Source organism: Hylaeus volcanicus, chromosome 6 (assembly GCF_026283585.1).
Source record: "Hylaeus volcanicus isolate JK05 chromosome 6, UHH_iyHylVolc1.0_haploid, whole genome shotgun sequence".
Classification (NCBI taxonomy): Eukaryota; Metazoa; Arthropoda; class Insecta; order Hymenoptera; family Colletidae; genus Hylaeus; species Hylaeus volcanicus.
The window spans coordinates 5,625,782-5,649,918 of NC_071981.1; the positions used below are offsets into that span (position 1 = coordinate 5,625,782).

A 24,137-nucleotide genomic window follows, 5' to 3' on the forward strand; every position below is an offset into this window, starting at 1 on the left:
GAGTTAATGGATAACCATGTTCGTTGTTAATAGTAATGGATAACTAAACAAGTGGTGACTTCTAGTATTGTGTCGCGACCCGATGGATTAATAACTTATGGCATTGAAGAATGATTAGGATTGAGAGATGAACACTAACTGTTTGAATTTAGAATAGAGTTTGTTGGTTTGAGAGATCTTTAAAAGGTAGTGGTTACTACAGTGTGGTGCTGGTGCCTGTGAGGCAGGCCTGTACCTTGGACCCCGGGATGTTTGATCGGAAATTGCTTATATATGATGTTAGGTGGGACCGTTCACTTGTGAGAAACGCGAGTATGCGTGGTGTCCCTCTGGTGGCGAGAACAGGAGGTGCCACCACACTAGTAATCGGTATCTAAACAAGTAGTGGCTTCTACTATTGCGTCGCGCCCCGATGGATTAATAATTTATAATTTTGAAGAGTGATTAGAATTGAGAGATGAACACTAACTGTAAGAATTTAGAATAGAGTTTGTTGGTTTGAGGGATTAATAAAAATTCATGGTTACTATAGTATGGTGGCTGTGAAGGGTGAGCGAGAAAGGGAAGGAAAGGAAGAAAGGAAGTGTCCTAGGCCTACTATTGGGACTCGTCAGTAAAGCTATATAGCAGGCCCGAGTCTTGGACCCCGGGATGTTTGATCGAAAATGGCTTATATATGATATTAGGTGGGACTGTTTACTTGTTAGAAACGCGAGTACGCGTGGTGTCCCTCTGGTGGTAAGAACAGGAGGTGCTAGCACACTAGTAATCGGTATCTAAACAAGTAGTGGCCTCTACTATTGCGTCGCGACCCGATGGATTAATAATTTATAACTTTGAAGAATGATTAGAATTAACAGATGTAGACTGAGTATTTAAAACGGAGGATTCCTTTAAGAGAGAAACAAAATTACCAAAGAGAGAGAAATTTTGTTACAAAATTTGAACGTGTCTGACGCAAAACACAAAATCAGAATTTGAAATAAGAAAAGTGCGAATGTTTATGCAATTTATGGCAATTGAAAATATATGAGGATGTGCATGAATGCAAAAATTATAATATAAAAATATATATTATATACAAATATAAACTATTAAGAATATAATGAATGTTACACTATTTACAAGATATACTATTATTTAAGTTTCAGTTATTTTTCTATAAGAAAAAAAATATAAATTTGCATAAACATCCACAGGCTACTAATGAGAAAAGTGGCTGATGTTTCATAAAACGAAACGAAGTGTCTTTAATAATTTGATCAATGCCTGCAGGTTGCCCGAAATGCATCCTGGTAATTTGTGAGAAATTAATTCATTATGATTCGCGAAGAGGCACTTGAATAATAATATTGATAGTTCTAATTAAATGCAGGTGTATGGACCTAATTTTCGAATGAATGTGGAAAGGCAAGCATAACTCAACGTGATTGGGTAATTATTTATCCAAAAAATAGTATCAATATCCTTACGTCAATTTACCTCTCTACCCTCAACCATTTCTCTGTTAATTATAATTTCTAATTAATAGTTCTAATGAATACATTCCAATTATTATTAACTAACAATAGATTTTAATTAATATACTTAATAAACACAAAGAGTGATTGAGGATAGAGAGACACAAAAGCGAGATAAAAAAATATTAATATTCCTTTAAATACTCAACATTAATAAATCCACTTCGATTTTTAATTTCTAAATACCTCAAATTCACCAAAAAAGATGCGCACTGCAGATTGGTATTCTTCTTCAGGACCAAGGATCTAGAATTCACACTAACCGCACAAAACCGCCGTGAAATAGTGAAGATTGCTCAAAAAAATTAATTCCGAACACTCGAACTACGACTCCGTCACGAAGTGTGTGACTCGAATTGTTTAGAAGTGCTCGCGTCGAATGTTACCGATAAACTGTCTCATCTGACCTCTTGGGTCGCGTTGATACCCCTACCCTTCACGAGGCACGATTTCGCACGAAATGCACGATGTTTACGTGCGAAATTTTAATTCTTCCACCGGTGTGGAAAAAAGAGTGAGGCTGGTCGATTCGAGGAATTCGAGTATGTCCTTTAGAAATTCTGGCTTATGATGCAATAGGTATCGAAATCGAAAATAAAAGAAAATGTACAATGTGTCAGAATAATTTGTTTCTGCATGGAGTAAAATACAGTTCTTAAAGAATATGAATTGTTCAGTATTAAGAGAATAGAGGGTTTAAAATATTGAGAATATTTGTTTTTATAAACTTTTGTTTTCTTTGTAAGTGTAGATTTTAAATGCGAAGAATTTTTAAATGGTCAGTTACTAGGCACTCATTAATATTGCACCTACGTTAGTTTATTGCAAGGTTCTCAAATTCTGTATGATTTTATTTATTGGTCAGTTACTTGACACTCGTTAATATTATACTTTAGACACGATATTATTAATGATTTTTCGAAATATGTTGTTCGATAAAAGCGAGTAATAAGAGATCAGTTTTATATGTCCTACATTTAAACAAATTAATTTGAATAAAAATATTAATACGTCTCTGCTCCGAGGGGAACTGAAAATTGAAAGTTAATATAATTTCGAGCATCAAATTATTCTCTGTTTATCCCATTCAATTAGGGAACGGAGCATTCACACAGAGCGGCGTTTCTCTTAAGTCGCGTAATTACTGATAAAGGCGTGTCTAAACGTGGTAGAGGATGCTTAACCGTGATCGCGAAAAAAAAACTGATACTTCAGGGGCAGATATAATGAGAAATTTAATTAAACTCGCGAGATACGAAGCGCACCGTAATCGTTTAAAATTGCTACGGAACCAACGTTTTCCTCGACAGGGCGAGATTAGCAATTAGCGAGATTAGCGAGATAACAGATTCACGCGAGTAACTAGTGAAGGGTGGAGAAAAAGATCAATCGAAAGTTGAAGTTGAATCATTCGAATCAATCACGTTGACGTATATTTTGTGGCAGAAATTTTGTTCAAATTGAAATATCAATTAGGGAAGGTCTACGCATATTTGTCAAAATTCCTGTTGGATGCATAATTTTTATAAATGAATTCAGAGCCAAAGCCTCGATGTACACTCCGGGACAAAAAGATAGCACATCTTATATTTTCCCATATTTTGTGTTAAAAGCTGATTAAGATACATATTTTCTTTTACTGATAACTCAGAGCATGTCTGTGCATACAATTTACGAAATATCATCCACAACATATATTTCGACAGGATTCTAACACAAAAAATGTAATCATTGTTGTTCGCAAGCGGGACAAAATGATAGCACATGTAGTAAATCTACGCTTTCCAGTTACACTGAAGCTCGCAAATTGGGAACATCAGCCCCGGAACATAGTTAATAAAGTCCGTGATATTATTTCGTGTTGTATATTTGTTCAAAAAAGGCGAACTATTATGTAAAAATGGTTCGCGGATAGAGACTGAACGCGTGTGAAATTGACACTATAATAAAATTGAAAGAATGAACAATATGCAGTGACAAAAATAGCAAGGATTATGAATAGAAGTCGAAAAGTAATAATGAACTTCTTGGAAAATCCGGAAAATTATGGTAAAAAGAAGAGTTCTGAACGTCCGCGAAGTCTAAATGCCCGGGAACGACGTGCAATACTAAGAGCAGCATCAAATTCTAAGATGACTACAAGGCAAATAGCTCAAAGTGTTGGTGGAGACACTAATATAAAGAATGTGAGACGTGTTTTACGAAACTGCAAATACATAACACGAAGAAAATTGAAGAAAAAACCTTGGTTAACTGTGCAACGTAAGATGAATCGATTACACTTTGCGGAAAAGAATATTCATATGCGAAAGAAATGGCGAAGAATAATATTTACGGATGAAAAGAGTTTTAACTTAGATGGACCTGATGATCTGAGTTACTATTTTCACGGTATGCGAAAAGTGAAACAGTTTTTGAGTCGTCGGCAAATGGGAGGTGGTGGTGTGATGATTTGGTGCGGTATCGGGTACTATGGTAAAATGGAAATCAAATTTATAATTAGACAAATGAATAGCAAAATGTACTTGGAAATGATTAAGGAACAAATAAACACTTACGCCACCAGAATTGCTGGAGAGAAGTTTATTTTTCAGCAGGATAATGCCGCAGTACACACTGGAAAAGTAGTAAAAGAATACTTTTCTCGAGAAAAAATTCGCGTTTTTGATTGGCCAGCAAGGTCACCCGACCTTAACATTATTGAAAATTGGCATACAATTGGACATGGAAATGGCAGACAATTTGGAAATATTGCCAAATTAAAAAAAAGTATTCAAGATGAGTGGGAGCAATTAAAACAAAAAACTATTAACAAACTCCATAAATCTTTGCCAAAGAGAATGATGGCTGTTATTAAATGTAAAGGAGGAGCGATAACATATTAAGCATTAAATATCATTCGTTGATTTATTGTTATACACAATTTTAAGTTAAATATCCTATCATTTTGTCCCACTATATTTCCTTAACAGTTCTTTCTTTTTTTAATAAAATTGTATAGACTGGCGAAATTTTATTTGTGTATGTTTATAGAGGTATTTTGCAAGAATGTATAAAAACAAAACCTTGGTTGTAACGTTAAATAAATAAAAATTATATTAATTTTAAAGTGTGCTATCTTTTTGTCCCGGAGTGTACATGAGTGTATTTGATTGCTTGGAAAGTCCATATCGATTTTTGGTAGGTGGTTCAGGTCTCAATATATTGGAATGGATGAAAATAAATGAAATGGAAATGGGGAATAGCTGAGACGATTCTGAACCAGAAGTTCCTTTGTAAAAATGTCGAGTGATGCTTCGTTTTTGAATTATTAACGAAAAACCATCGACCAATCACAGCGCTTGTGTAGCACACGCTCAGCCGCGAGAGCATAGACTCGAGCCAGGATTGGCTGGCTACGCCAGGTCGCGGTGGGGGTAGCCAACTGAGCGCTCTTTACTCGGGCGCTGTGATTGGTCCGTGGTTTTTCGTCAATAATTCAAAAACGAAGCATCATTCAACATTTTTGCAAAGGACCTTCTGGTTCAGAATCGTCTCAGCTACCCTTTCCTCCATTTCCGGTTCTTACATTAATTCTGGGACACCCTGTAGATCAAAATTTAAATGTGACTGAGATTTTTTCAAAATTGGTACGAGCTTTTTGAACAACAATATATAAAGGAACTTTGACGTCAGAAGCTGGTAGAGATTAAAAGAAATCGCGCGTCTCAGACGGCGGTAAATAAAACGTCGAGTAATTTCTTGTTCGTGGACATTAGTCAACGAGAGGTGGTTCAAATATTCCATAAATGGCAGGGGGGAAAGCTCATCGACGGACGCTTGGACTCCCGCGGGACGATCCTCCCGACGAATAGCCAACACTTGTCCCAGGCCAGACAAGCTGGCATGCAAAAGGAACGAAGCTTGGGTATACAATTTGTATTTATGAACTTGGAGAAGGTTAAAAAAGATTGCGAGTTCAGTACGCTGCTGGGAAAGTCCTAGGAATAAGAAACACCAGTTTGTATTCATTAGCAAGGAAAATAACCGAGTTCGAATAAGCCATGCAACGGCCAGACGCTGAATGCAACGCGTTCAACGAATATTTCTTAGAGATCTGAACGTTGTATGACAATAATCTCTAGCTTTCGATGGCCTGGTTTATAAACTCGAGATAATTAGAACAAATGTGAAATATAATTGAAAAATGCTTTAAAGATGTCACAATCACTGAAATAAAATTAGTCGATGTAATAACTAAAGTATTTTGTATGTAAAATATTTAATATAATTCAAAGTTTATATTTTAAAAGTGTTTATCCTAACTCGAGACGATTATGACAATTGCAAAATATAATTGAAAATAAATTTATGCTTCAAAGATGTCTCAATCACTAAAATAAAATTAGTTGATTCAATAACTAAAATATTTTCTACGAAAAATAATTAATATAATTGAAACATTATGTTTTAAAAGTGTTTATCCTAACTCGAGGCAATTATGACAATTGTAAAATATAATTGACAATTTATGGTTTAAAGATGTCTTTATCACTGAAATAAAATTAGTAAATTCAATAACTAAAGTATTTCCTATGAACAATATTTAATATAAATCAAAATTTATATTTTAAAAGTGTCTATCCTAACTCGAGATAATTATGACAATTGCAAAATATAATTGAAAATAAATTTATGCTTCAAAGATGTCTCAATCACTGAAATAAAATTAGTTGATTCAATAACTAAAATATTTTCTCTGAAAAATATTTAATACGATTGAGAATTTATATTTTGAAAATGTCTACCCCAGCTACATTAATTTAAATAAAAATAAATATTGAAATGAGTCTCACATCTCTTACAAATAACAAAAAATAATATCTACAAACATTTGTTACGTTAGATAAATTCTGCAATAATAATAATCCTTTGCACTCCACGCTATGGATTCTATTCAAAATTTTTAAATTGAGATGCAAGCTGTGCTTCACGATCCAGCTCCACAAATTTGTTCAATTATTTTCTCTACAATGAAGCATAGCGGACGACTTTCTTTTACCATTGTTAAAGTTTCTTCGAGTCTACGTAGCTCGAAGTTTAAAATTCTTCCTGCGCAGTCAGCATTTGTAACGGAATCGGAAGCTGTGCTGCTTTTTTCCCCCCACCATGCTCCCTGCCCGTGAACCTTAATTGCTTCGTACTAATTTTAATTAAAACTCTTTAAAAACGAACCTCCAGCAATTTACTCCTCACGATACCGTGTCGAGCGTGTTGGCACTTTTCGCGGACGAAAATTATGAGTACCTTGTTAGAAGCTTGTTCGAGGACCAGACACTGATTCAAAGAGCAAATTTAGAACTTATTCAGGCATTTATTCGAAAAAAGCATGGGACCCGTTAAATTTCATGCAAAAATATCTTTAGTTATTTTTGAAACTTATGAGGGTGTTAATCAAAGAAGTCTAATTAGCCTGACTAAACTTTACCAAAGATGGACAGTTTAAACTTTATTCTCACTTTATATCAATGTCTAATTAATGTTTCAACAAAATTTGTGAGGTTTATATTCCCCAAGGGGGATCCAAAAGAAGATTAAAATAGTTTGAAAAATTTATATTTTATTTAAAATTTATTTTTAACTAAAACTAATAAATTTTTGATAATTATTGTACTTCGTCGTGTATGTATACAAGAAAATACCTAAAAGAAATTTACTTTTTTCGGAGATCCAAATCTCTTTGAGGCCATTCGATCGAGTTTACTTCGAGGTTGACAGGGGACAATCCCATTTTTCAGATTGCCAATCGCTTCTCGATTGGATATGTTTCCCAAAGATTTTCGGACGTCTGACAGATATTCAGCCGTTTCTCATGGATAACAGTCCAGCCCTTCGAATGGCAATTGACACTTCCTAAGCCTATACAGGACCAAAGGAGAATTTAAGGACTGGTTTCCAAGAAAAAAAATATTGGCCTGTGTGACATCCCTGCTGATCCTTGCGTAGGAGCCGTCGTAGCCGTCGCAGGATTTAGAAAACTACCCTAAATATTTGTTGGTACTTTTCTGTCTTTGCTAAATGGCGCCCCAAAATTCTTTAGAAGGGAGAACTCAAAGCTTAGGAGTTCCTATTAATTAATGAACTACAAAGTATGGGATTTAGAAAATTTGTAGGATTTCTCTTTTAATCTTCGTTCTTTTTTATATAAATAGGCTGTCTAAGCTTTTATGTAAAAAGCTGTCCAAGCTTCGAATTGCGTTAACATGTAGTTAATAATTAATATGTAGTTAATAATTGAATGTAGTTAATAATTAGTATCAAAGAGTATAGATTTAAAGTATGAGATTAATAAAATTCTAAGAATCCCCTTTTTAATCATCATTTTATTTATAAAAATAATTGCCATTTAATATTTTATGGAAATAGCTGTCCAAGCTTTGAATTGTAGTTAATAATTAATATCAAAGAGTATAGATTTAAAATATGAGATTAATAAAATTCTAAGAATCCCCTTTTGAATCATCATTCTATTTATAGAAATAATTGTCTTTAATCTTTTATGTAAAAACTGTCCAATCTTTAAAACTGTACTTAATAATTAATATCAAAGCATACAGTACAGATGTAAACTAAAAAATTCAAAAAATTCTGGGAATTCCCTTATTAATCATCAATCTATCTATAAAAAAATAATTATCTGTTCCTCTATTTTCTATTGTCTCTGTCTAAATCCTACGATTCAATTGACTCTATAGAGTATTTATATATAAATACAGAAATCAAGAATGTTTGCTTCCATAATAAAATTAGCTCTAATATCCTATCCAGAAGTCCACGATAATTAAAATTGTAAATACTTCTGAAAAATGGGAATATTTATTCAATTCTCGATGACGACAGTAATATATTTCTTTCGCGAAGGCGAACATTGCTCCGAAGATACGACTGCGACGCACGTGTCGCACGTTTGAACAGTGATCGTTGTTCTCTCTGGTATTTCGAAGTTCGTTTACAAGGAAGCATTGCTTCGATTTTACCATTATCTGCTCCCCCTCTCCCTTCCCGCGTCTTTGCTTTATGAAAAATGGTGTTTTTAGACTGCTTATCCGGGGAACGGATCGTGACAAATTGCCGCGTCCTGGAAATAACGTTATCTTCGCGCGTTAGCATGCAACTTCAGCAAAAAATTTGTCTTCCACGGCTGAACGCCCGTATATAAATAATATAAATCATAAATAACTACGAGTCAGTTCTGTTCACTCCCTAGAATTCGTCCAATTGTTCCACTTACTTAACCGTGTTAATTGAGTAATGGTTTCACTTCTATTTTCAAGATTCTTCGAAACTTAATTCGAAATTTCATTTGATGTTAAATAAATATTTAAAATTGCATAGAAAATTACATGAACAGTGTCCAATATTAGTTATTGCAATTTTCAGCGCTAGTTATTTAAAATGAAAGTAACGATTTGCGTCCATGCTTGTTAAAAGAATAATTTTACGTTTCGATACTTGTAAAGATTAAGAATTATTTTTATGAATATTCGCAAAATACAGCAGTCGAATCGTATAAAGAATAGAAGAAAGAAGAAAGAAGTTAATTCATGGCATATAATGTGAAGGAGAGAAAGGAAACCACCATCAATCTAGTAAAATAATCGAAATGTAAGAGAAGAATATTCAAGCTTATGATGTTTGGTTTGCAGATGAAAAAAAGTAATTGAAATATACGCTTGATACGATTCTATAGTGGAAAACGAACTTCACGAGTCACTTGACGTGATGAATGGTTCTTATCGGTGACGATCTGATCATCAGCAGTAATAATGGAATAAGAAGTACCTACAGTCAGTGTAATAAGTATTCGTACAGAAACCAATTCAAAATAAAACTTCATGTATTTATTTTATTAATAAACTTCATGCGTAAATTAAAGTTTTAAATTAACTTTTGATGTTGGCCCCTCATTTCGTTTCTCATTAATTTTATTTTAAATTGGTTACTGTACGAATACTTATTACACTAACTGTACATGTATCTAGTTTATCAAGCAAACGATCTTTTAAATGATTTTTCATTGAAACGAGTCAAATCTACACTTCGAATACTGTCCTCTATTTATTTTTAATTATATGTGTGAATTGGGGACAGATAGATTTAGGAATCTGAGCTCATGTCACCTGGATCATCAGTCACAGTTGCCTATTTAATCTAAGAAATTATACAGAGTGTCTTGTGAGAATTGTAGTAATCTATTTTCCCGTAGTTTTATTTTTGTAGTCTCGAATCATTTTGCTACATATGAATTATTGCAATCCATTCACCTCTCCAAACAATAGGTCTAAGCTGTCTGTATTGAATTCAATAAAAATTTAGAAAAATAGTTACTGATAGATTTCTAAATAATTCTCTTCCACCTGAAAAATTTCAAACCTCGTTCAGGATTCGAATATTGTTCTGTATTTATTTTTAATAATATGCGTGAATTAGGGACAGATAAATTCAGGAATCTGAGCTCATGTCACCTGGATCATCAGTCACAGTTGCCTATTTAATGTAAGAAATTATACAGAGTGTCCTGTGAGAAGTGTAGTAATCTATTTTCTCCTAGTATCAATTTTTGTAGTCTCGAATCATTTAGCTACATATACATTATTATATAAAAATAGTTACTAATACATTTTTACATAATTCCCTTTCACCTAAAAAATTCCAAGCCTCGTTCAGAATTGCCCTCAGAGTAGAACTGAAATCCGAATAATTTCATACGTGAGAATTTTCCAATTACGCGAAACACGGTTGCTGTATTATTCTCGAAAGAAAGAGTAAGCAGTGTTTTTGGTAGATTCGCACAACTTTCGTAAATATTCTCTCCTTTCCAGTGCTTCGCGACCCTTCCGAACGCAGGGTCAACAGGGTTTACAAGCAGAAACATCGAGAAATGGAAAAGTTCAAAGCTGTTGAAATTTTCACGCTACAAAATTGCTGGTGCTTGCGAATCAACGGCAATTCTATCCTTTAAAAAAAAAAAAAAAAAAAAAAAAAAAAAAACAGAGGTGGTTGTGGTGTAGAGTCAACAACGAGGGAAACATCGACCGTTGCGAGGTGTTTTAACCGGCCGCCATAAAAGTATTAATAAAAACCTGTTATCGTCCTGAATGCCAACAAGATTGAGTCAGCGAGATTGGCCAGGGTTCATCATAAAAATGTATAGCGAGTTACAGTGGCTGTTGCCTTGTTGCAAGATTAAACGCACGGATTGAATTAGTAATTGGAGCAAGTAGTAAGGGACGATATTGGTCAGACAGGCGCTGAATAATGGATTGTACCACTTGTACAGGTTGAGTTCTTTGTGGAACGCCGATGGGGCTGTAAATATTGGAAATATTTGTTACTACTTTTCCCATTCTGGTCGACGAGTAACGTTTTATTGCAGTTTCATCACACTTTATCGTTTATAATAGGAATTGTTGCTACGAAAGCAAGAAGCACTACTTGCTAGGAATTTTAATGTTTGTTTAGTTACGAGGTAACGATTTTGGTGGATTATTAGTTGATATTCTTCTTGGAATTTGGGTTACTTAATTGTTTATTAGTTGATGTTTTATATATCGAGTGAGATGAAAATTAATATCAGCCTACAAAATGACATTTTAGAATTGAAGGTATTTGAATGATATTATTTTAATGATATTATAAATGATTATTAAGAGGCAAGACAAGATAGAGAAATTTATAATGAACCATGTTACACGTTATTAGTGTAAATAAAAAACGAGAAGACTGTTCCACTTATCCTTGTGAAAAGAGTTTTTCCAAACTTGACCAGAACAATGAATTTTCAATTTCTGACGAAAATTAATAAGTTAAACAGTGAAATAATATTACTAGGACCTGATATTGGAGAGATTGCGGTTATCGAGCTTGCACAGAACCGCAACCTTACCGACGTGTGATACACGACCGTTCAGGGTATCCTGTAGAGTTCTGTAAAAGCTCGTGTATCGACACTACATTCTGCAAGTGATAAATGATAAGCATTTTGGCATATTAGACAAAATTTATAGAAAATTCACTAGTTATTCATTACATTACATACTACAAGCATGTTAAAAGATTTAATAGAAAATATATAAAATAAATAAAATGTTCTTTAAATAATAAATGTATATCACTGCTTCCATCAAAATTATACATGCATTTATCACATACGGAATTTAATGATATTATTCTCTCACATTCGAAGGATAGATAAGACTGATTACTTTGTATTATTATAAAATTACTTAAATGATTATACCTAATGTAAAAATGAGACATTTCTCGTTGTGAAACTCTATCTTGCCGACAGTTTAACTTCTGAATGGAAGAATTCATTCAGATAACAAGAAAGAATCGATACTGCAGTCGAGGTGTGGAACCGACCTAACACTTCATGGCAATTGGTGTTTCTGCAACTGAAATATCGACCTCATGAGAGGCTCGCTGCTTTGCAGCGCCTTTTATGTTTCAGCACGGCTACTTTGGAAACCAGGTTCAAACGAAACACCAGCTAGAAAAGTTGGAAAATGTAGATAATTCCATGAGTGATTTTTTTAAAAATTATGTTTTAATTATTATCATTAGCCCCAAGGTTTGGCAAACTAAATACTTTATGATACTTGTAGACTTTAGGCTTAGCTGTAGCTACTTTAGGCTAGTTTAAGTCACTTTATGCTATTTTATGTTTACTTTTAGTAGTTGCAAATAAAAACGAAAAATTATTGAAGTTTCACGGATTAAATACAATATTGCTGAAAAATATACTTCTCATTGATTTCCCTTCAAGAGTCTGACGTGTTATATAGTTTCGCCCTGTATATGAATAATGCTGTCCAAGAAGAGTTTCATCGAACCACTTAAAAATCAGCAAACGAGCCTCGTTAGCGGTGACCAAAGTTTCCAGCGTTTCAACAATTTTTATTTGCCATTGGAGAAATGACGCCGCAGACTGTCCAAACAGGGAGATGCCGAGCATCAGGAACTCTGCATTGCAAGTTCTTTTTACGTTTTTTGGTCGTAAGGGGAAGAAACTTCTAGAATCTTGACACAGATATCGCCGATGCCAAGGTCCTAATTTGCACTTTCTAAGCCACGATAGATTTGTCAAGTAACATGACGAGACATGGAAGCATCCTGGCTGAGAATGGAAAATCGTGCTTTAAAAATTGCTCTCGAAAAATAAGTTGTACTGAACATACTATATTAATAAAAAATTTAAGTTTGTAATATATTGCGATAACTGAGTTATAGAAGTGTCTTAGTTAAAAAAAAAAATGAATAATCGTGGTTTAAATATTCCCTTTGACAAATAAGTTGTACTGGACATACTATATTAACAGAAAATTTTAGTTTATAATATATTCAAACGGTTTTCGTATAACTATTCTAGTTCTGAAACGTTTATCGGAATATTGCACACACGTTTAAGAATGATGAATGCTGTTACCACTTGATGACATCGTCCCTTTCAATTATGCAATTCGCGCCACGTTGCAATGATTAAAATCGTGCAGAAATGTTAATAATGCGGCCGCATCGTGCTCCCGGCCGATACAATTTCAAATATTGGACGTTTAATTACGTTTCCTTCTAAATGATAAAACGTGCCGTTCTGTGCACATTAATTTAACGAGCGATCCGGCTAAACCACTTAACAAATTATTACCGCAGAAGTGATTTTACGTTTACCGTGGTGAATTTAAATTTTCGGCTACGATTAAACTCTGCACCATACATGAATTGAGTTAAATAAATTGTTAAATTAACGGCAACACATATTATTTATAACATCTTTAAATAAAGACTGTTTAAGTAACTATTACTCCACCTAAGCTTTTATTTTTAAAATAATTTGGCTTTTGAGAAGTAAAATAATTAATAAAATTCCATTTGGAGATACTTAAATCGTAGAATAAATGTTGCGGTATTTAGTTTTGCAATCTTAACAAAATTCATAAATTCTGTTTAGATTTATTTTTGTTAAACCTCATAATTAATTCTTTTACATCTTCAATTTATTACAAAGAAATTGTTAAATTAATAGGAACACATAACATCTTCACACGAAGATTTGACTTTTGTGAAGTAAAACAATTAATAAAATTCCATTTGAAGATACTTAAATCGTAGATAAATCGTAGAATAAATGTCGTGGTATTTATTTTTACAATCTTAACAAAATTTACAAATTCTATTTAGATTTATTTCTGTTAAACTTCAGAATTAATTTATTTACTTCTCCATTGAAAAGCCTTGTCACTTTGTTTGCAAACATTTCCAAGTATCGACTATTCCTATTGCACAAAATGGCGTCGTTGCTTAATATTCAAGAGAATCTATCATAAATGCAAATTTTCGCTCGGTAATGCGTTGCTAGGATAGTCTCTGCGGTATCTTCCTTAAGAAAATTTAATTCTAACTACCTCATCGTTCAGGCGAAGGATTTCGCGATATAACAGCAATTTTTCGGAAAATTGAAGACAACGATGTAATGCTGAAATAGCTATCCTGCGCAATTTTCTGTATCGGTGACGATAACAACTGTCAGTTTAAAAGAAAAACGGAAAGAAACTGGCATCCTCGGATGCAGTATTATATAGATTTTAGATTTTATTCAATTAATTTACCGAATTAATGCATTCAAGATCTAACAATTTCATTGCAAATAAAAATTTCTGATTTCTGATTTTAAGATAGAGAATAATAAGCAATGCACTTATTATAAACACTATTCCTTGTCGACCACTATAAATAAATCTCTGATTAATTAATTTGATTTAATTTTTTTTGCAAATAGAAATTTCTGATTTTAGGATAGAGAATGTAATTACTATATTAATGCACTTACTGTAAACATTATTCCTTGTCAACCACTATAAATAAATCTCTGATTAATTAATTCGGTACTCGAAATTTGATAATATTCTTCAAGAAAAAAATGACATAGGTTCGAAATGTGTCGTAGGCAGCTGTATAGCCACGTGTCGAGTGTAACGTAACCTCCACGTAATAAGTTAACGGGAAGATCTTCAAGGAAAGTTGCGGCGGAGTTTCCATAATTTCACGAGTCCCCTGGCGTCGAAGACATTTTTCTCCCAGCCAGTATTTTACATATAAAGCATGGCACGCGGATATATCCGCGTTGTTTCTTCGCGATATCGCGGGCATTAGAACTTTCCTTGTGGCTGTTAAACTTTTACAGAAGAATCTCGGAATACGAAGGCGCCAGTTCATGCCGCGCTTTCGACAGTGAAAAACCACCGAGGTACGAATAGTAAATGGGAGTTGTTCGCACGTGGAGATCTCCAAAATATCAACTTATGAATTTTCATTATGAAGTTACTCATGCTTTACCAATTTTGCATAACTGGTAAAAGGATACTTTTCCAAATAAAGATTAATCTTGAAAGATGCACACGATACACAGGCTGTTATCAGAAATTTATAATTATTTATCAAAATAGATTCCTCACATAAATTTGGATCGAAAAGTCCTTTTCCACATCGCAATTTGATATTTTGTTATCGAGATACAAGCAGTTAAAGTTGCATTGGTCGCGCGCAGTCGCTCAGCTGATTGAGAGGCTGACGTCGTGCGCCGAGAATTAAAATTAACCAACTTTAAGAACTTTTATCTGGATAACGATGGTTCAAACTGCGAAATGGTAAAGAACAATTTGACTTCCTTTTATGCGAGGAATCCTAAAAAAAAGGTCCATACTTTTCTTATCATTTATACAATATTTAAATAAACAGGGATAATTTACACTATATCAAACAAATGTTTCCTTTCAAGAGAAATATGAACAACAATTCTTTGCAAACATCTCCGACTAAATTTCCATAAATCCTTATCCCAATTTCCCTTTCATTTCACCCGTAGCGAGATCAACAGATGAACCTCGGCCCGAAGGCATCTTTCTTTTCTGTCAGTGAAAGAATACGCGAAGAAAGGCGATCGCAAACAGTAGACCCCTCCTCCCTGAAATTGGTTTGACAACGAGTATCAATCATCCCGCTTCGTTTCTACGTTCCCGACTGTCTGCAGTTTACTTCTCACCACTTTTCAAAGCAAGGTTTCGCCGATGCAAATGCTCAGACCTTCCAAAGCCTGACAAATGTGTGTTTCGATCTATTCGAATCGTCGGGATTACGCATTCAACAGCAGAAAGTCCGTGTCGACGATGCATCATCGTTTGTAGTCGTTATTTCTTCGATCATCGCATCTACTTCGTCCGAAATAATCAACGATAATTTTTTCTATATCTTTCTTGTAAGAGGAAATCCGTTTCGTTATTTATTGAAGTGTTTAAGTGTTGAAATGTTGAAGAATTAAATTTTACAACGAGGAATTGTTTACTTACAAATGCTGTTACATATTATATATTTGTTACAAGATGAATATTAAATAATAATACTTTGATGATTTTTGTCACTCCTAAAACTGAGTTGTCGCTACTAAAAAAAAATAACTCACATCTGTTAATGGTATCATTATTCTGTACAAATTTAATCAAAATCGGTGCCTTTTAATTGGGTAATTTTCTGCATGTTTAATCTTATTTGATTATTACCCGATATGATTTCGCATGTTTAATAAGAATTTATTGACGAACAAGGTCCACTGACCCTACGAATTTCATGTATTTTTGTTAATTTGTAAAGAGTTTGTTCAATAGCTGAAACTTTGTTATTTAATTATAATTTTATCCAATTAATTCTGAGATGTTTGTTATTGTTTAGTGGGCCAGTACAGGAGAATGCCCAAGTAATGCTCAAGTAATCGAACTTTATTCCGAGAAACGTCACTCAAAATTACCTCGCGCAACTAATATTGCAAGAATGCCTAAGCGAACAATTAGGGGAATTCCAAAGCAGGCTGAATTGCATCCTTAGAAATTGCAACTTCTGTGGAACCCGAAGCAGTAAGATCGTATAAGTTGTGTCGAGAATTCAGTTGCAATTTTGGCCATAATCTTGACAGAATTTTTCTCGAGAATGTGCTCTATTTTAATAAAATTTCGTCTTGATTATAATTCAATTTCGACATTCTGTTTAACGCCGATCTACTTCTTAGTGTTTCAGCTATTATACAAAATGAAAAAGTAAAAGCTGTGAAAATTGAAGAAGTTGCTGAAATGAAAAGTACAAAGAAAATTTGACACCTTGTAGAATGCACTGTTACTGAAAAGTAATCAATATTTGATCAATGTTTATTTAATAAAAAAATCTGAAGTACTAATCAACAAAATAATTTCCATCATTTTCTAACGTTTTTTGCAAGCGTAAAGGCAGCTGGTGGATTCCCTTTTTAAAAAAAGTCCTTCGATTTTTCATTGAGAAACTTTTCTAGTCGAAAACATTTTGATTACCTAATACATATGTATATAGGAACCTTCCAATGAAAGCAAGCGTAAAATTCGCGTCTTCGCATGTTTTCCTCTAGTTACACAAGGTAAATTCCACGAAACTTAGTATGCGTGGTACGTAGTTGGTATAGAATCATTATCATACGTCTCATTTGCTGCAACGATTATCCAACCAATTCAAACTTCCGTTTTGCGAGTTATTGGAAAAGAAATAATGGTGAATAAAAATTGATGGCACTGAATAATATTGTATTTATTAATTGTAATACTGTATATTATTATTGTCTTGAAATATCAACTGGACATACTGATATAATATTCTCAAAAAATTATATTGACTCTATACTTTGAAAATTCAGTGAAATTCTAATATAGAATAACGGAAATTATCCGATTTCTTTTCTACTAGCTATTCAATTAATCAGAATTGAATGTTTTTATTTTTTAAACTAGCTAGGTTCGAGCAGGGCAGTCAATGGGTAGTCCATCACCATGCTAAATCTCAGGACCATAGCTTTTATTAAAGTCCTGCCGACTGCTGGTGGGACAGAAAAAGGAGTGAAAGCTGGAAAGTAACACGGGTTGACAGCTCACCTTTCGCTAAAGGAACTGTTACGTTGAGGGGCTATGATAGGCTGACAGGTCGAAAATAAGGTAACTTTCGGAAATTCCCGTTCAAAGGTGAGATGATGAGATTCTATGGAACGTTCCTAACCACTTTTGTGCCCGCAACTGGATGCACTGATTTTCTTTGTTCTCTGAAACGACGATTTAAATTGTTCGATGGGATTGATGTATTACGCTGTGAATAATGAAAGAACATATCTTGGATAATGCTTGATTAGTAATTAAGTATGACTTCAAATTTTGGTTCGAAAATCAAGTTATATACTTTGTGCACGAAGAGACTATTTTAGACCATAATTATCACTTTACAAGAATCTAGATATCTGAATATTCCACATTCATTCATCTTACACTATTGAGACTAAATGGCTAAATAGCTAATGTATCATTAAATAAAATAAATAAAAAAAATATATGTATATTGAGAATTTCAGGAAAAAATGACCAACAAAAATTATTTCCACGTACTTGAAAGTCAAATAAAAAATACAGTCAGTCTCATAAATATTCGTACCCTCCATGTCTATTCAAGAAAAATTAAATGATGAACTTGATGGTTCCAAATAAATGTCTCGTGATAAATATGTACACGAACAAACTTTTCACACACGCACACACACACACACACACGCACGCGCGCGCGCGCATGTAATGAATATTTATTTGGGAACATCAAACCTGTCATTTAATTTGGACAAATGTCTTCAATAGACATAAATATTACGAATATTTATGGGCCTGCATATAATACCGGCGTATTGAATTTATTAAAATAATCCACCCTAAAAAATTGCTGAATAAAAAAAGAATTCCTTCTCATCTCCAGCAGAATCCCTCATGGAACCTAAGTAACTTTAATAATTGGCCTCAACTAAACATAGTATCAAACTTGTCATTTAATTTAGACAAATGTTTTCAATAGAGGTTAAGAATATTTATGGGCCTGTATATAATACCGGCGTATTGAATTAATTACGATAACCCACCCTAAAAAATTCTTGAATAAAAAAAAGATTCCTTCTCATCTCCAGCAGAATCCCTCATGGAACCTAAGTAACTAACACTGTAATAATCGATATCAACTATACATAGTATCATCGAGCAACACGATTAAACGTAGGGAAGCAAATGCACCTACCTTTGATAAAATCCACCGCCATTTCGAGTCCGTAGGTGTCCTTGTCGCAGTCGTCGAGTATATGAGCGCCGATTTTCACGCCAGGCACGATGTCTTGTTCGTTCAGCCAGTCCAACGTGTACAGCATAGCCTCGACAGCTTGGACGCCGCCCTGTGGCATCACCGGGCCACAAGTCATCCTATCCTCTCTCTCGTGCACCATCATTAACCCACCCAGCACCAGGTCACCCTCTACGACCGCGCTGTGCTTAACTGGCCACTGATACTCCAACTCGTGGGACGAGTTATCCCCACCGCCCTGGGACACGTTCGCCGCAGTAGTGATTCTGTCCTCGCCTGTTCCCAGATAAACCAACCGATCCATGTCGGTGGTCGACGCGATCGACGCTCCGGCATCTATTTTACCGGACTCGGTGGTCTCGAACGGGACGTCCTCGTCGAAGGAAACCGTCCGAGGACTCGTCGTTTCGTCCATCGTGCTGGTTATGGTAGCTCGACTCTGCGCGATAAATTCCCGACGATCCAGAACTGATGCTCTCGGACCGAGGTTCTCGAATGGGAACGATTCGATCTTCGTGGACGTGACGTTCGGTGCTTTGTTACCGAGCACTGAGGATGGTACCTCTGATTTTGTAGGAAATCCGCTGGAATCTCGTCTCTGTTTTGTTGGGGAGTCTGATGGTCTTTGTTCTGGAGAATGTAGGTTGCTTGTGAAGACTGACGATTGAATTGGTGGGTTGACGATGTTGTTTGGTTTCGTGAAGGGTGGATTAGTCTGAGTTTCAAACTTGTGTTGAGGGACCTTTGATGTTAGTGATGTATTGTCCTTTGGAGATGGCAGATCATCGGTGGAGGATGTTGACTGGCTGTTCATTGGATTGTTGAGGGTTTTATTTAATGCAGCAGATAGATGAAGTTTCCTGTTGATAGGCTGTTTGGTAGGGGAGAGATCCTTTGCCCTTGGGTTACCTAGTTCCTCATCCTTTTTAAGATCTAGGGATTCTTCTATGGAGCTTTTGGACTCTCTGTCCTCCACTATTTCAGTTGGACCAATCTGAGTCCTCTGATCCTCCTGTTTGACGCTTTGAAGGTTCTCAACTCTCATCTTCTTTGAGCTTTTGGAGCTTTTGGACTCAGTGTCCATTGGATCGCGGGTATTGTCCTCTACTATATCAGCTAGATCAATCTGAGACCTCTGATCCTCCTGTTTGACACTTTGAAGGTTCTCAACCCTCATCTTCTTTGAACTTTTGTAGCTTTTGGACTCTCTGTTCATTGGATCCATTACACTATCCTTGACTACAGCAGTTAAATCAACCTGAGTCCTCTGATCCTCCTGTTTGACACTTTGAAGGTTCTCAACCCTCATCTCCTTTGACCCTTCGGAGCTTTTGGACTCTCCATTCATTGAATTTAGGATACCATTCTTCACTACAGCAACATCTTTTGTCATTTTATCCGCCTCCTCAGAAAATGGAAAGCCCTTCACCCTCAATCCTCCTACTGTTTCGTCCTCCTTGGCACTCAAGAATTCTTCAATAGACCCTATCGACCCCTCTATTGGATCTCTGGTATCCCCTTTCGCCTTATTACCCAGAATACCTGTTACCCCACTCAGTCCAGTCTTAAAGGAACTCCACTCTTCCGCACGTTCCTCCTCAACATTGCCCGTGCCGATCACAGACGAGTCTCCTGGCCTCGAATTTCCCAACTTTCCCATCGAACTCCCCAACTTGGCTTCCGAGTTCCCCAAATTTCCTCTCGAGTCTCTCTGTTTCATCAACTCGACGAAGCTTTTCGATATTTCTGCGTGATCCCCGTTCCCCGATCCATCCAGATTAACTTCATCGATCGTCTCGGCACCATGTCCGCCCCCCGCGACGTCCCTCACCCTCTCGCCGGAAGGAAATCCGACGGCTGGTTCATTATCTTTGATTCCGTGCACGCTCAGCTGGCTGTTTTGGTTCGATGAGTCCCGACTCCATGCCACGTCTTTGACAACGGTTACTGGGTCGTTCGTAACCGGACCATTAAGCTTTAAAGAGACCCTGGAGGTGGTTCCGCGCTCTTCGTGATTTTCCACGACGGCGCTCGAAGTCCCCGCTAATGAGATTGATCGCTGGCCTGTGGCAGACAGTGTCTGGTCGACGATCCTAGCCTCCGGCTCTGGTGCCTCGATTCCATCATCGTTTTCTCCGGCGTTGGACGGCGTGGATGGGATCCAGAAGCCGTGAGCTTCGATGGAGGATCGTTGGGATCCTCTCGACTTTACAACGAGCGAGTCATCTGGGGCTTCCGAGTCCTCGAGAGGGTCTTGAGTACTAATAGTAGTTTGAGTGCTAATAGTAGGATTGTTGGGCTTTGTATTGAAGGTACCCGCGGTTGGGAGAATAGAGTGCGTGGAATTCAAGGGGTTGACAGAAGAATTATTATTTTTGTTTGGAGACTGGTGAATTTCTTTTGAATTCGAGTCCTCTGGAGGATTCTCAGCACTGATACCAGGATTGTTAGTCTTTCTATCAGATGTCCCTGTGATTGTGAAACTATGGTGCGTAGAATTCAAAATGTTGACAGAATTATTATTTTTATTTGAGGATCGTTGATTTTCTTTTGAATTTATGGCGACTTGGTAAATTGGGGATGGGGTTTCAGATTCTTCAGGAGGATTCTCAGCACTGACACTAGCCTTTCTATCAGAGGTACCTGTACCTCGGAGAGTTCTCAAAGACTTCACAGGAGAATTCCCATTTGCATTCGCTAATTTCGTCGACTCTTCAACAAGTGTCACTCCATCTTTAATAAGAGTCGGGTTATCCATTTTGGATAGCTTTCCCGCGACGTTTATCTCAGGGAAATTGAAATCTGCTCCACCGTTTGATACATCCTTCCTCGATCCTTCCACCAGTACTTCCTTCCGCGTCCAATCCTCTTTCCCATCCCGAATCTCTACTCGAGGCAAGCCTCTATCCTCTCTCGAACCGACGTTTTCCATTTTCGACATATCGTTCGCATCGCTATCTCCGCTGAAATGGAAATCCGTCGTCCCATTGTTTACCACGTCCACGCTCCTGCTCTCTCCTAGGTAAGAATACCCGTTTCCATTCATTAATTTCCCCGGCTCTTCCGTAAGTGTCACTTCATCTTTGTTCGTTGTATGTAGAGCGAGATTTCCTTGTTCCCTCTCAACAGCGCTAACATCGATAGCCGTTCTCGAAACAGGAAACGCGACTCGATTCGAGGAGGCGGGCTCGTTGTCTTCGGGAACATCATTGTTGGCCGTCGATCTTTGTTTCAGGGAGACGTCGCGCAGCTCTAGCGATCCGTCTTTGTATACTTCCGCTGATTTACGAGACGTCGGGACGCGTTCCGGGTTTTCGATCCCCGTAGAATTATAGCGTTCACGGCTCGACTCCTGCGAACTAGAGGCGAGAGGGTGGATGCGATCGGGGGATGGATCGAACCAGACGGGCGATAGCTCAGGTTTTAGGGGAGTTTTGAGCCGATCCGAGGTGGGATCTAACGATCTCTTGGATAATCTATTCGGGGCAAGGTCTGCCAGCTTGGCGGGGGTAAGGGAGGGCAGCGAAGTTGACGGGAATGTTTCAGATTTTATCTGATTTTGGTGACAATTATCGTTGGAAGAATTGAGATCTATTGAATTCTTTAAAAGCTTCTGTTCTTGATGATCGAGTTTTTTAGCCTCCTCTAGGCTACTACTAGGGGACATCAAAGTTGATTGGACATTTAATGTTTCAGATTTTATCTGATTTTGCTGATAATTATCGTTGGAGGAACTGAGATCTATTGAATTCTTTAAAAGCTTCTCTTCTTGATGATCGAGTTTTTTAGCCGCCTCTAGACTAGAACTAGGGGGCATCAAAGTTGAATGGAAATTTAATGTTTCAGATTTCATCTGATTTTTCTCATAAAGACCATTGGAGGAATTGAGATCTATTGATTTCTTTGAGAGCTTCTGTTTTTGATGATCGAATTTTGACTCCACCAGTTTATTGCTCCCCTCTAGGCTACTACTAGGGGGCATCGAAGTTGACAGGAATTTAAATGTCTCAGATTTCACCTTATTTTCCCTGTAATCAGAACTGAGCTCCACCGATCCCCTGTCCACTTCCTGCCCTTTCATTTCCTCGATGCTCCCCTTTCCATCAACACTCTGATTCCTCGACTCCCCCCAAAAATGCAACGCTTGAGTCGCCATCTTCCTCATAGTAGGACTCTTCACCCCCTGCTTCTTGTAATAACCCAAGTCCCTTGAATGCGCCCCACTGTCCATCAGATCGTACACAGACTGGTCCTTCTTCCTCGAATTTTCCTCCAAACTCCAAAACCTCACTCCTCCCACCTCTCTCCTCTCTCCTAATCCTTTACTTTCCCTATCTTCTAGATCCAACTCGGAAGTTCCGCTCGGAAAATCCTCGTACCATCTCCGATCGCCATAACCACGCTCCGACAGAACACCACCATCGCCTCCAATCGAGGATTCCTTTCCATCTCCAATTTCGCTTCTGGATCCCGTCATCCCGTCATCTGGAGATCCGCCATCGTCTCTCCGACCTCTTCCGTCTGTCGACTCCGATCCAGAAAGCGGACGATTTCCCGCGAAATTTCTTTCGCCCGGGGTCGTCAACGAGTCATCGTCGCGCGAACTACCCCCGACGTGACTATAATGCGAAGCTCCCAGATCCCCATACCTCGTTCCCCGTCGATTCGTCTCCTCGTCCACCGTTCCTCTTTTACGACCGCTCGTTGTCGCCGTACGAACCGTCCCATCGGCGCGTATAACGGCTCTGGTCCGCTCAGAGGTGTGCTCAACCGCGCCACGGGAAATCCGGGTAGATAAACGTCGTTCACCTGAATTTTCCGAATTTCCCGCCAGCATCGTCCATTCCGAGATGGTTTGTGCCCCGGCGAAACGTTTACGAGAATCTTCCAAGGAAAAACTGCTCGCGAGCTTCGAATCCAGCTGGACAATCGTGGCCTGGTCGACCGAGTTGCTCCGTGCAGAGGGATCTGCATCTTCGATGCATCCTCCTTGGGGAATCCTTTGGGACGCCTTTGTAGCGTCGTCGATGGTTGTACACTTTTTCGGCGGTTGGTCGAGAGGCGAGGCGTCTAGGACGAGTTTCGTGGCGTCGTTGCGCGATGCGATATCGATTTCCTCGGTTCTGACGCTCGGGGTCGTTTGATCGAGCCCGTAGGCGGCTCTGCTGCGGTTAGCCTTGAGCTCCGTGTCCTCCTGATCGAGTGGAAATCGTTCCCTGGCTAGACCGTGTCGCAGGATCGGGAGCACCGTCGAAACGGCCAGAACGGCCAGCCAACAGTTGTTTCGCCGCATCGCCTTTCTCCCGTGGCGAGCATGCCCTGTGCCTGAAAAGAGAGTAACAATGGTTAGAAAACTGCTATAACGATTCCGTTTTATATTGATTTTCTGTCAACCCTTCGCAG

At 37.2% G+C, this 24,137-nt stretch overlaps 1 protein-coding gene across 1 annotated transcript in view; it reads right to left on the bottom strand.

Moving 5' to 3' along the window:
- Positions 1-23,537, bottom strand: part of LOC128878250 (uncharacterized) — a 246,294-nt gene extending 222,757 nt beyond the window's left edge. The window contains exon 1 of the mRNA XM_054126302.1: positions 18,675-23,537. Coding sequence (XP_053982277.1) covers positions 18,675-23,211 — 4,537 coding nt within the window. The 5' untranslated portion in view covers positions 23,212-23,537. The remainder of the gene's footprint in view (positions 1-18,674) is intronic.
- Positions 23,538-24,137: the final 600 nt, after the last annotated feature.